General features: G+C 39.0%; 2 protein-coding genes across 4 annotated transcripts in view; one reads left to right on the top strand and one right to left on the bottom strand.

The window, feature by feature from the left end:
• Positions 1–14,214, top strand: part of mertka (c-mer proto-oncogene tyrosine kinase a) — a 412,118-nt gene that overhangs the window by 159,335 nt on the left and 238,569 nt on the right. The window lies entirely within an intron of this gene.
• Positions 1–14,214, bottom strand: part of LOC311059257 (phosphofurin acidic cluster sorting protein 2) — a 96,946-nt gene that overhangs the window by 39,142 nt on the left and 43,590 nt on the right. For all 3 annotated transcript variants that reach the window (XM_084077002.1, XM_084077001.1, XM_084077000.1), the window contains exons 3-5: positions 10,059–10,148; positions 7,107–7,232; positions 740–902 (exon numbers count right to left, since the gene is read on the bottom strand). In XM_084077002.1, the coding sequence (XP_083933128.1) occupies positions 740–902; positions 7,107–7,232; positions 10,059–10,148 (379 nt within the window). The remainder of the gene's footprint in view (positions 1–739; positions 903–7,106; positions 7,233–10,058; positions 10,149–14,214) is intronic.

Below are 14,214 nucleotides of genomic sequence, written 5' to 3' on the forward strand. Positions count from 1 at the left end.
TGGGACGGAGATTGAAATTACACTCCAGTCTGTCTGTGGGACAGGACAGGACTTGGCTGGGGGAGCGTGGGTCTTAGAAGGGTCCCCAAACGTTTTAGGCCCAAAGACCCAAAAGAGAAGTAAGACGTCTGCCCGGGACTAGTGAAAATAGCAGATTTACAATTTCACAACACGTAGCAACTTAAAGTAGTTTATTTACACCCTTGGCTGCAATATCAGCCTGACATTGTGTCGCGGGTTCGAGTCCCGATCCCGACGACCTTTGCTGCGTGTCACTCTCCCATCTCTCCCCCCATTTCCTGTCAGTCTACTGTCCTATAAATAAAGGCATAAAAGCTAAAACAAACTAATCTTAACACATTGATTGCCTAGATCGAGTTAACTCGATTTTAGAATCCATCACTTGCTTGCCTAGATCGAGTTAACTCGATTTTAGCAACAAAAAAAATATATTATTATTATTATTTAAAAAAAGTTTGACCCAAAGACCAAGGAGATATGATTTTTCGAAGATTTAGACTCCTATCCACTTCCTTGTTAACTTAAAACTTAAAAATTCTGTACTTTTTTTTTTTTCAATGAAAAATCTCTTGGCATAAAACTGCAAAAAATCTGAAAAAAATCTGGCAGTGAATCGCGACCCATAAAAATTGGGTCCCGACCCACTGTTTTTGGAAACAGTGGCCCAGTCTAGAGGTCTCGGGGGAGGGGAGGGAGGGGAGCTGGCTGGTACCCCCACCTGAGGCTTTGGTCTTGCGTCCGGCCTGCCCGCTGCCGTCCTCGTGGTCGATGGGCTGGCTGGACAGGGAGAACACGCTGATCTCCGCCACACGCACTGGCGCCTCCTTCACGTTGCTATGGAGACCCAGGATCTGTCCTCCGTCTGTCGGGTGTTGCATCACCTGGAACACGCAGAGAGAGAGCGACAACGTGTGAAGTTTAGGGGAAAATTAAAGGGAAAACAAAACAGAAATCTACTCAAACAAAATTCTGCAGTGTAGAGCAGTGGTTCTCAACCTTTTCTTGCCGTGACCCCCCGTGACCCCCCCCCCCCCAAATAATCATATTTTAACTGGGGACCCCGCCAAATAATAATATTTGAACTGGGACCCCCCCAAATAATCATATTTGAACTGGGGACCCCCCCCCAAATAATCATATTTGAACTGGGACCCCCCAAAATAATCATATTTGGACTGGGGACACCCAAAATAATCATATTTGGACTAGGGACCCCCCCCCCCAAAATAATCATATTTGGACTGGGGACACCCAAAATAATCATATTTGGACTAGGGACCCCCCCCCCCCCCCCCAAATAATCATATTTGAACTGGGGACTCCCCAAAATAATCATATTTGAACTGGGGACCCCCCAACCTGACAAGCACTTGGAAGGTAGGCATTTCATTTAGTTTGACTCTGTTCCACAGATAAACATTGTGAAAATAGCATTTTCATTTTCATTTGACAATTTGGCCAATGTTTGACCAGTTTTTATAGTATAGTTTGTTGATTACTTTTGATGCAGTAATGGTATTTTTCTTTTATTTATTTCTTTTTTTTTAGGTAGCCTATTAAAAAGGTCTTAAAAGTCCTTAAATTGTCATTTCAGTGTCACTCCCAAAAACAAGTGTTGATAACCACTGGTGTAGAGAAACAGCAGTCTCAACAAGACTATACCCTTCCTCTAGGCTGTCAATAGTTCAGTGTTCTTGACGGCATTATCCATTCTGAAATAACCCATTGAGACCTGAAGCCAATTCTACAAATGTCTTCTAAATCCCAACAGTTTTCTGAAAAACCTATGTTTCTATATCAGTGGTGCTCAAACTTTTTCATGTCAAGGACCCCCAAAATGACATGTATTTGGCCGTGGACCCCCATCTCAAAATATGTTGTTCCATGTTGTCCCAGAAGCAAAGATTTGAGTTAAAAAATGTTCACTTGAAAAGAATATAAAAATATTAATTTGCACACATTTTCTAGATTTTTCAAATATAGCAGATTTACAAGCTCATAGCGCGGCACTCGGTGCCGCGCTATGAGCTTGTAGATCTGCTATTTTTGAATAGCCAAAGTGTAAAATAATGCTTTTTTAGCTCAAATCAAAAAGTGACACAGATGCTTCTCCAGGTCTTAATGGGATAAACAACTGTCAACAACATGACATGATAAATATACCGCCTCTCAGTTTACCAGAGCTATTTCAGCTGTGTCCATCAATTTGTCAGGAGTGTTATGTTGGAACTGCAAACTTGTCTCATGCAAATGGAACTTGTTTCAACAGACAGGCCGGGGCTTTGTAGGAACTGATTCGCTCTCTTCACTAGAAAAGACACAGATCTGACAGAGACTCGGATGACTTCATTACTATATACGGCTTCACTTCACGCCTGCACAGATTTATGGACCCGAGTTTGATGATAAGTTTACAGCTGTAGCAGTCGATGAATAAATAAATCTTCAACTCCTGCTGCTACGCTTGCTTTGAGCGTTTGGCTTTATAGCGTGAGAAAATCCAGATTGCTTCTAGCATCGATTCAAACACAGTTTGAATGAATTATTCAGATCAGAGAGGCTGCTTTGATTTGAGCACTTTGGCCAGGGGTAGTTTTACTAGTGCACTTGATCGCAGAGCCGGACATGATGACATAGTTTTGGGTTTGGTGCTGATCAGGATCACGAAATGAGCCGTTTCTGCTTTTTTTTTTATATTTGAAAATGTGCGAACATTTTTCAACATGTAAACGATTATGCAAAAGTAATTGCGATCATCATAGAAAATGCGATTAGAAGATTATGTAATAATTGTGACAGGCCTGGTGCTGATCCCTCTTTCTGAGAGTCCTAGCTCACCGTTTCTAAATGAACAAAAAAGAAACTTACTTTAATTTGATAAAAGTTTCTATTTGAGAACATTTAACGAACAAAAAAAACCTAATGCCATGAAACACAAATATTTGATAGATAAAATGTTTTACTACAATAGATGAAAAGGACCTTTGACTTCAATTAATGAACTAAATAACCTTTAACTTTAATTCTGCAATGAACAATTTAACCCATTTAAGCCCTATTCAAAAGCCGATCTAGCTCACAATGCGTCGTATCGTGATATGCATAATTGCCAATACTGATGACAAATAATTGCAGATATTTGGGCCAAACCGATATATCTGTCAGGCTCTACTACAGTGGTTCTCAACCAGTGGTCCCGGGGACCACCAGTGGTCCTTGAGGGGGTTCCAGGTGGTCGCCAGCTGAATAATGGAGAGCTGGTAACCAAATGGACCCTTATAGTTAACTCTTGAGAGTGTAAAATGAAACCAAATGGACCTTTACGGGTCCATTTGGTTTCATTTTACACTCTCAAGAGTTTTTAAACGTCTGCATTATTCAATTAAATGCTATTTTGATCAACGTTTGCCTGTTGTCTATGCAACACAGCATGTACTGTAATTGTGAACGATAATAAAATATTCTAAGGTTTTGGGTCGGAGAGTCTAAAGCTCATCAAATGGTGGTCCGTGGCTCAAATGCCGAATAAATGATGGCCCTTGAGGTGAAAAGGGTTGAAAACCACTGCTCTACAACTAGATAGGATGCTGCTGAGGGACTGGGGCTAATTTAGCTCAAACGCTGGCAAGGGGCAACTCCATACTGAGCCCAGTAAACCAACTTCCTCCCACTAAATGTCGTGTCAGATTCAAAACGAGGGCACAAGAGACTTTATCCTGTGGCTGATGACAATATAATTACCCTTACGGGCTACAATAATGGACAATCTGGGGTTTAAACATAGTGGCTGTGGCTTGTTCACTGCTGCAGTGTGCATGACAAACAGCAGTGTGGACGAAAGACATTCTAAATCATGATGATGTGCTGTTACTCTTGTTTTCAGATGTCAATCAATGCCCGCCATGGGACTGCTGATGGAAACTAGCTAGTTATACACTCACACACATCGTTAACTAATTCACTATCATTAACATCGGGTCAGTGTTATTTGTGCTTGTAGCCTTACAGGAAAAATACAGCACCATTCAAGGGTAAGACCACTTTGGTAGATGTTTGTGTTCAGAGACGTGCAGAGAGATTTGGAGAGGCAGGGGCTGGAATTTCAAAAGGGCACATGCACGGACAAATGCACGCGCGCGCAGCGCGCGTGCATGTGTCCCGTGCGCGCGCGAAGCGCGCGCGAAATTTTGCGGATATTCGTCGGATTCGGGTACTTTTTTACCCGTTTTTTGTTACTTTATTTCGGTTTTAGGGTTAGGGGTAGGGTTAGGGTTATAGATATATAATACAAAAATAAAAAATAAACTTTTTTTAATAATGTTTTTTGGTGGCTTTGGATAAAACATTGGTGGCTATAGCCACCGAAGCCCCCGCCTAACGACGCCACTTATTCTTCTGTATAATGAGTACTTTTACTTAAGTAAAGAAATTGAGTACTTTTCCCACCACTGCTGCTGTGCTGACACAGAGAGAGAGAGCGAGAGAGAGAGAGAGGTAGAGAGAGATATATTTAGGCTCCTGCTTGACAAGTAATTTCAAATTACTATATATATATATTTTTTTTGTCCATACATACCTAATCTGTCTCAAACAATTGGTCCGTGTTCTGCGTGCATTCACTGCGTTCAGTTGTGCACTCATTTAGGTTTCGATTGTGTATAATAGACTTCGTTTGCCGGGCGGTATCGCGCACCCAAAAAATAGCCGATCTACAAGCTCACAATGCCTGGCGTTGCGACGCGTTGTGAGCTTGTAAATCAACTATAATTCTGCGCGAGCACTGCATGGCACGGGGCTCAATTAAGTAAGCTTTACTGCAGGTGCGAGGCCAACGGGCGCAGGGGTTTCTACAGTTTACAGTCAGAGGAGACAAGGGCACTTTTTACCGACAGACAAAAGGGCAGGGGCTCAAGCCCCCTTTGATGTCTATGTGTGCACGTGCATGTTTGTGTTGTGCAGTTACCTTGCCATGATGCAACTCCAAAAGGTGGACCAGAAATAAAAAACAATTGCTCCATTGATTAGAAATTGATAATTAATAATAATTATGCTCCTCATTGACTTAAATTGTACGGTGAAACAGCTCTCAAAGTCACTCTTTTAGCAAGTAAAGAACACAAACAAAGTTGATTCAGACAATATAGAACATCAACAAACTCAGTAGTTTTTTTTTTATTAAGTTGTTAACTTCCTGTTGATTTTGCTATTTTTATTAAGAAAACCCGGACTGGATTCGCAGATCCGGATCTTCAAATAGTAAAATCAGCAGGAAGTTGACATTTTTATAGATTAAAAAAAACTGTACTGGGTTTGGCGATGTTCTATATTGTCTGAATCAACTTTGTTTGTGTTCCTTTACGTGCTAAAAGTTACGTTGAGAGCTGTTTCACTGTACAATGTAAGTCAATGAGGAGCATATTTTGAATTATCAATTTCTAATCAATGGCATCATCATAGCAAGGTAACTACATAACACAAGCCAAACCTCTACCAAAGTGGTCTTGCCCTTTAAGGTTCAGAATCTATGAGCTCTTTGACACACATATTGTACATAGGCATTAGGGCTGTCAACTTTCCTTGGAAATGATATTCGAATATTGGTCTTAAAAATTGGCAGATATTCGAATATTATTATTATTATTATAAAAAAATAATAATAATAAAATATTTTTTTTGACAGAAACAATACAAAAAACAATGTATCGAGTGCTCGGATCCAATAAAACATATCTTTTGTTTGTTTTTATAACTTGATACATTGATACCCTTTGTCCCTGTCAAAAAAAAAAAGAAACGTTTTTTTTTATATTCAAATATTAAAATGAATTAATTCGAATATACATATTTTCCCCATATTCGAGGAATATTCAATATTCGAATATTAATTCACCAGCCCTAATAGGCATTACACAAGCATTTCAAAGAGGGTAATATCATGTTCAATGCTCGGCATGGTTGAACACACTGTCTGTGTCCACTTGTTTTTTTAGAGAAATAATATACTGTACATATAACTAGCTCCAGATGGCCCTGCAAATGCAATCTCACATAACAGCATGTGTGATAAGCCTGAATCATTTAAGAAGGATGTGCGACACAGGAGGCTCTCTCTCTCTGGCACAAACAAGATGGATCCATAGACACTAATGACTGTCAGTCACCATCAGAGAAGGCCAGAGCGTGATCACAAGCTCGGGGGCAAATGATATCGTTTGCAGTCAGGAGGAAACCTAGTAACCGTATGACCTTTAAAGAAAATGGAAAAGAAGGACCTGTGCTCCAGTGGATCCTATGTAGGAATTATTTAGTAGGTGTGGAAAATAAAATCGATTCATAGATTAACCCATTAAAGACCTGAGGCAATTCTTTAAAATGTTAAAATGTTTTCTAAATCCTAACAGTTTTTTGGAAAAAAAAAAGAAAAAAAAAATTGTTCAAGATTTTTCACAAATATTAGATCTACAAGCTCATAGTGTGGCACTCGGTGCCGCGCTATGAGCTTGTATATCTACTATTTTTGAATAGCCGAAGAAATCTAGAGTGACACAGATGCGTTCCTGGTCTGAATGGGTTCATCGCGATGCTGACACGGACGATTATGAATCCATTCACAAATGTCAAAAATCGATTATTTTATTATTTTCAATTTAAAAAAGAATAATTATTTGGTTTGTTGGTTTTCTGCAAGTGTTGATTTTGGCAAATATAACCTTCCAGTTGACAGTGACACATCTCTTCCATTTGTTTTTATCATCATCATATTATTCATCACAATGCATCGCGAATTGCAATAATCGGAATATAATCAAATCGTAGCCCTCTGAATTGGAATCGTCAGGTACCTAGCAATTTCCGCCCCTATTATTTAGTCACAATTTTCATGGGTTCGATATTCATAAAAACGCACAGAGCGACACAACCATTTGACTTACATTTTTAATATTATTATTATTTATTTTCTTAAAAATAGCAAAAATAGCTAAAAGAAAGAGTCCCAATGAGCTTGTAGATCGCCTATTTAGGCTATTTTTGTATGACGGAGTAGGGCATTAATGGTCTGACATACGATGGGCTGTGCAGTTTACCTCTGCCATATTGATCACTCCCACAGCCAGAGTCTTGTAGCCCAGGATGGTGCGATTCTTGTAGCGCTTCCTCCGCTGCAGCATGATCTGGAGGCGGTTGGCGTCCCTCTTCAGAAAATGGGGATACTACCAACACACAACAACACAAGATAAACAAAACTGCATTACAAGTCACTTACCAAACATGTTCACAATCAAAACGATGAACAAGATAGGACAAACACTTTTGACCCAGTAAGACCGGGAAAGCATCTGTCATTTTAGATTTTAACCCACTTTAACCATTATCTTATACTTTGGCTAATGAAAAATAACAGATATTCAAGCTCATAGTTTGATCTTGTAGATCCACTATTTTTTTTGACAATTCATGAATATATATATTTTTACAGCAATTTTTTTTACTCAAATCTTTGCTTCTGGGGATTCTATAAATGTCTAATCTAAATCTAAATCCTAACAGTTTTTTGAAAAAACCTATGTTGCTATAATATCAGTGGTGCTCAAACTTTTTCATGTCAAGGGCCCCCAAAATGATATGTATTTGGCTGCGGACCCCCATCTCAAAATATGTTGTTCCAGGAACCCCCAGAAGCAAAGGTTTGAGTTACAAATGTTCGCTTTGAAAAATATATATATTCAAAGATTTGCACAATTTTTCTAGCCTGGTAAACCCTCCCTCTGGAAATCTCATTTCCATTTGATTCCAGGAGTGAGTCTGGCATGATCGCCCATTGTGGGAGTTTCTAGCGGAATTACCAGCTAACCGAGCCTATCAGCGACGTCGCTCATCGTTCTGTGATTGACAGCGACAGTTGGCCAATCAGGTGGCGAGTACGAGTGAGCCCGAATGGGACCGAGTGCAGCCGACAAAAATGGAACGATCCGCCATTGTTTCTGTGGCCAGTTACACTTTTTACTTTCGATTTTAAAACGGTTTCAAACTTCTTTTTTGAGGCACGGAATTTACTTTTAAGATATCGTTTGGATAGAATTTAGTTGTTTAACTTCATATATGTGGTCAATTAATCATGACAGAGCCTATTTAAAAATAACAATTTAGAGAACCGGGAGGGGCGGGCAGTGCCACGCATGTATCCCAATAAGGCAACCTATTTTGGGCATGGCCGTCTCAAAAGTCCCGTTGCATCACATTAGTCTGGAGGTCTGCTAATTGGCTGGAGGGGAACAACGATCATTGGCTGAAGGGGTTGTCAGTCAACGGTATTACTCCCGCCCAACTCCAGCCCACAGCCAATATTGCAGAATGGGCGATCATGCCAGACTCACTCCTGAAATCAACCGCGAGCTTGTAGATCAGCATTTTTTTGGCCAGTGACACCGATTCATGATCTACAGAGCTACAAGCTCTACAAGCTCGTAGCGCGGCACAGAGTGCCGCGCTACGAGCTTGTAGATTTGCTATTTTTGAAAAATCTAGAAAATGTGTGCAAATCTTTGAATATATATATATTCTTTTAAAGCAAACTTTAACTCAAATCTTTGCTTCTCCCTGGAACAAAATATTTTGAGATGGGGGTCCGAGGCCAAATTGGGGGTCCTTGACATGAAAACGTTTGAAGACCACTGATATAGAAACATACGTTTTTCAGAAAACCTTTTAGAAGACATTTAGCAGAATTGGAACCTCAGGCCTCAATGGGTTAAAACTTAGGCCAGTGATGCTTGAAGAATTATACTGATAAAACGCTATAAGCATTTCAATTCACAGTTCAGTTCAAAGAATACAGAATACAGGTTTCCATAGCACACAACAGTCAACCCCACAGCTCGGTTCAACACGGCTCTTATTCATACAGTAAATTACTGTATGCACAATTATACTTAACACCATCAATCTTTATGAGGGAAACTCAGTTACTCATTTACATAGTACATATCCGTCAGATTGTCGAGTAAGCCTAGTCAAAGCTCAGAAAAACAAGCAATCAGTGCGGGTATGAATATAAATCGACTACAATGGTCCTTCCACAGCAAAATGAGCAAATAAACAATTCCTCCAAGGGATCTTGATTGCACGAAACGCTGACTGGCTGTAATGCTACGCACACAATGAACCACACGTTACCGCATGATGCATCCAACCATTTCCTAATCCACAGCACGCTCCTTCACCCTATATTATTTAGATTTGTGATTTAATTTAAATGTGCACATTTACCATCTACAAATAATAAACTGTCTTAATAATGTATGAGAATATAACCATACAGTGTATGTTTAAAATTATCTGCAGAGCACCATTTATTTTATTTTTTTTAAAGGGAAAGAAAAGTTACGTTTGTATTTCTCATATTTTATGATCAATGTAACATAATACTGTTGTTTAAGGAGACAGAGGAAATAAGGGAAGAGGGCACGATTTGTGCTGGGAGAGTATGAGGGCAAGAGTGTCTGTTGTCGTTTCTGCTGTTTTTCTCTGTGTGTTTGTGTAACTGTTTTTTGTTTGTGTTATACATTTTACTTGTCGGTTTACCTGTTGGTTAGTTGTTGTCACTTTTCATGTTGCAAAAATTCCCATAAAAAGATTAATCGAACAGAAAATATAAACCAGGCTCGGGTGAGGTTACTGCTTGCCTTGCAATGTTTGTGTAAAAAAAAAAAAGAAATTGTGTAATTATTCCAAAATCAAAAAACCTACGGGATGCTTTGGAAAACTTCTGGCAGTAATGTTACGAATTAAGTTAATTATGCTAAACATGCAATACCAAGGTTTTTAACTCATTTCCTGCCAAAAACGTTTATAAACATTTTTTTTTAAAATAATAATAATAATAATATTTTTTTTTTATTCTAAAATTATTCTATATTTTTTGGGTTTTTCCGTTTTTCCATTCTTCACAAAGAACCAGGAGATACTGGCAGTTTCTGGCAGTTTTTGAGTACTATTTTTGAAAAACCCTGGCAGACAATGTGTTTTTTCTTTGTTACCTGTAAGGAGAAGGTGAGCTCCAGATCGGTCTCCATCAGGCCGCTGGGAGGGAGAACGTACTCGTTTGATCTCAGCAGCCTTTTGGAACCCTGGAAAGGACGGAGAAATAAAGGTTCATTATGAGATCATAATAAAGTACTACTTATTTGCATTAATTCAGGGAATTAATGGGGGGGGGTACAAGGGAGTCTCCAGCTAAATGTGTTAATAAAGCGTCACAATCATTTCAACCACTTTATCCAAATTCTATACTTTGGCTATTTTTTGAAAAATCTCAAAAAAAGTGCAAATCTAAAAAAAAAAAAAACTCAAATCTTTGCTTCTGGGGGGTCCCTGGCACAACATATTTTCAGGTGGGGGTGCGCGGCCAAATACATCAATTTGGGGGTCCATGGCACGAAAAATATTGAAGGAAGATTGATCAACAGGGGGTCCACGACCCCTAGGGGCTCCGTGGAGGCACTGCAGGGGGTCCATGAAATTGTTTGATTAAACAAAATGTTTAAAAACTTTAAACTCTTTTTTTCATTTTTTCCCCAAAAATGTCAAATCTTTAAACATAACATGAATCCACCATATTTTAGCAAACAGATAAATGGAGGCACAATGCACAATAACATGGTCTATTTATACATATTTTGAAAAGAAAGGTCCTTTTTGCACAACTACTGGGACAGGTGCGTTGGAGCAGGCAACCATTTTTTCATGTTTAGACATATAAAACACAATTGTATACATTAAGTATACAATATATGTGGTAGCCACCCCTACCCTACGAGGTAGGGGGTCCCTGCTCCATCTCCCCAGCAGTTTGGGGGTCCCTGGCCTTAAAAGGTTGAAGACCCCTGCATTAGTGAATAATCAACCAAGCAGGCATCCTAACAGCAACATCTTCCAACTGGCTTTTGAATCCCAGACATGTTATTTTGTTTGTCTCAATGTTGCTGTAGGCATTTTTGAAATGATTGGCTGCGGCACCACCTGACTATAAAGGATTATGTTATTCATGAGATAGTCAGATGTTTTTATTGGCCAGAGAAATGTATTTGGCTCTGTAGGGAAATTATTGTAGTTCTCTGCATAGTTCAGCATTTGGAAAACTTTAAAAGGAGGCAATATTAAGTCTTTGACGCATGGCAGCACATCGGGCCTGTGGTCCACAAACGTCTTTAGTGTTCAAACTTAGTTCAGGGTAACTCAATAGCCTCGCCGTTAGGTAAAATAAGATTTGGGGAGCACCATGGGGCTAGCAGGGATATCCTGTATCTGACTTTAATACCCCGGAGAGAGAACCATTAATAGTCTGGTCTTGGCCGGCAGGACATCAGATCCTAATGCTTGGCTGGCTAAGTTGACTGGCCAGAGTAAAGAGCTGTTTGAATTTGGTGTAATGGATACGGAAACAGTCGAAACATTTGGCGTGGACTGGGAATCATTACAGGAAGCCGAGGGAGGGCTATAGCCTCAGTTCAACTGACCACTGACACTGCTAGTGTTATGCTGTATTTTCTAGTTATAATGAAGCAGGTTATATTAAAAAGGGATAGTTCACCCCTAAAGTGACTTTTTTTCCTATCGATTGGTCACCCTATGGAGACTTGAATTCATGGATATATTTTGTTTTTTGTCGCATTCCTAAGCCAATAATTTGATGACCGGCAGACTACAGTAGTAGGCAGACATCAAATTATTGGCTTAGGAATGCGACAAAAAACAAAAAATATCCATGAATTCAAGTCTCCATGGGGTGACTAATCGATAGGAAAAAAATATTTTTTTTGGGTGAACTATCCCTTTAACCACTTTCAACCTGACGTCCCTATTTTGGTCCGGCCCATTATCGCTGAAAAAAATGTCCAAACGTTTTCAAAAATAGCAGATCTAATACATGCTGACAATGTGTCATGTCATGTATACTCGGTATAGTGAGCCTGTAAATTATCGGGATTAAAATGCCATTTAGTCCTTAAAACAGAAACGTAAGCTTTGTGAAACTTTACCCATTAAAAGTGACAAAACTAAACAAAAACTAACAAACCATATAACATTTTCAGAGATTTACCATTAAGTCTAGTGAGACGCAAAGCTTGTTTTGTTAACCCATTAAGACCTGAAGCCGATTCTACAAAATGTCTTAAAAATCCCAACAGTTTTCGGAAAAAAACGTATGTTTCTATATCAGTGGTGCTCAAACTTTTTAATCTCAAGGACCCCCAAAATGATATGTATTTGGCCGTGGACCCCCCATCTCAAAATATGTTGTTCCAGGGACCCCACAGAAGCAAAGATTTGAATTAAAAATGTTCGCTTTAAAAGAATATATATATAAAAAGATTTGCAGACATTTTCACGATTTTTCAAAAATAGCAGATCTACAAGCTCGTAACGCGGCACTCGGTGCCGCGTTACGAGCTTGTATATCTGCTATTCTTGAATAGCTAAAGTGTAAAATAATGCTTTTTAGCTGAAATAAAAAAAATGACAGTCTTAATGGGATAAATACTTCTGGTCTTTTTCTCCCCCCCTTGTATTCACATCTAACATAACATGTTGATGATGAGAAGAAGAGAAGGATGACGGTAAAACCCTTAGATATGGGCAAAGATAAGCCTCGGTATAAAAACTGAAAAGCGGCCAAGAACCCATTCGTCTCTGCTAATGAGGCGCTGAGGGGTATAGAGGAGGAGGAGGAGAGTCACAGCCCACAGAGCGAGGCATATAAACAACCATGCTTCAATTAACTAACACCCTCAGATCAATCAGCCACGAGGAACAGGCAGAGCCGGAGCAAAACAAAAGCATGAGAGCGACCGCCGTGTAGCTGTGTAGCCGTTTCCCCCTCTTGAGATGCTGGCAGATAAATAGGCTAAGTTTATTTTGATAACGTATCTATCCCAATGTCACTGTTCAGTTCAGCTAGGCCTGTCGCAATTATTACATAATCGTCCAATTATTTGAGATAATGCCAATTTGTGACGCGTTGTAAGCTTGTACATCAGCTATTTCTGCTATTTTACATGTATAAAATTATTAAATGTCAATAATTCCTTTATAAATTTAAGTCATGTAAGTTATTTGTCATATCTGCCCTGTGCAATTTTTGATTACAAAGCCTAAAAGAAACCGAAATTTGTATTCATATGTCCCAAAGTTCAACGCCAAAAACACAATTAAACCGTTAATCGCAATCGTTTGAGTGACAATTAATCGTCTACTTAAATGTGTAATCGTGACAGCCCTACTGTATGTTCAGCTTGGATTAGCATCCATCAACAAGTTGCAGATTATTTCACTTAAACCACTTAAGCTCTACTATGTACTTTGTCAAACGATGAATAAGGAAAATAGCCGCTAGATCGTAAATCTGCTTCTTTTTTTTTTTAAACATTTTCCAAAATAGGGATGCCAGGGTTAATGTGGGTAACAGTAAGAATCATAATTCCCAAACGTTGAAATCCAATATTAACCACCGTTCTGAGGACAGAATAATACACAATGGTGTTTTTGTGCCACCACACTGCATTCCCTACAATGTAACTTGCACACGTGTGAAAGCACCAAAAGCCCAAACGGTCACCAAATGACTTCTTTACGACAAAGTCGCTACTGTGTAATATTGATTGATTGATTGATTGATTGATTGAATACGTTATTAACTCATTTACTGCTAAGAACGTAAGAAACGTAATTATTTCCAATTACCAATACTGCCAAGAACGTAAACAACTTTTTTTTTTTTTTTTTGACCCACAGACCCAGGAGATATCATTTTTCGAAGATCTAGACTCCTATCCACTTCCTGGTTAACTTATTACTTAAAACTTCTGTATCTCGGCTCCTGTGTACTTTTATTTTTACTATGAAAAATCTCTGGCAGTGTCAAACGCAGCCAGAAATAAGTCAGTAGCAGTGAATGAGTTAAGAGTTTGCAAAAAAAAAGCACAGAAAGTATAGTTTAATACAAATACAATGCTAAAAGGATTGAACCCAAGAAAACACTATGGCTCGTTTCCATTGGGGGTCCTGGCTGTGTATTCAATTCATAGAAACATTTAGTGACAGACAATAGAGAAGCATGTTCACACTCAGGATTGTGCGTGTGTACAGAATCTGTATCTCTGCCAAGACTTACAAAAAAGCCTTACAAAAATATTC

This window comes from Gymnoscopelus microlampas, assembly GCF_963454915.1.
Source record: "Gymnoscopelus microlampas genome assembly, chromosome: 13".
Taxonomy (NCBI): Eukaryota; Metazoa; Chordata; class Actinopteri; order Myctophiformes; family Myctophidae; genus Gymnoscopelus; species Gymnoscopelus microlampas.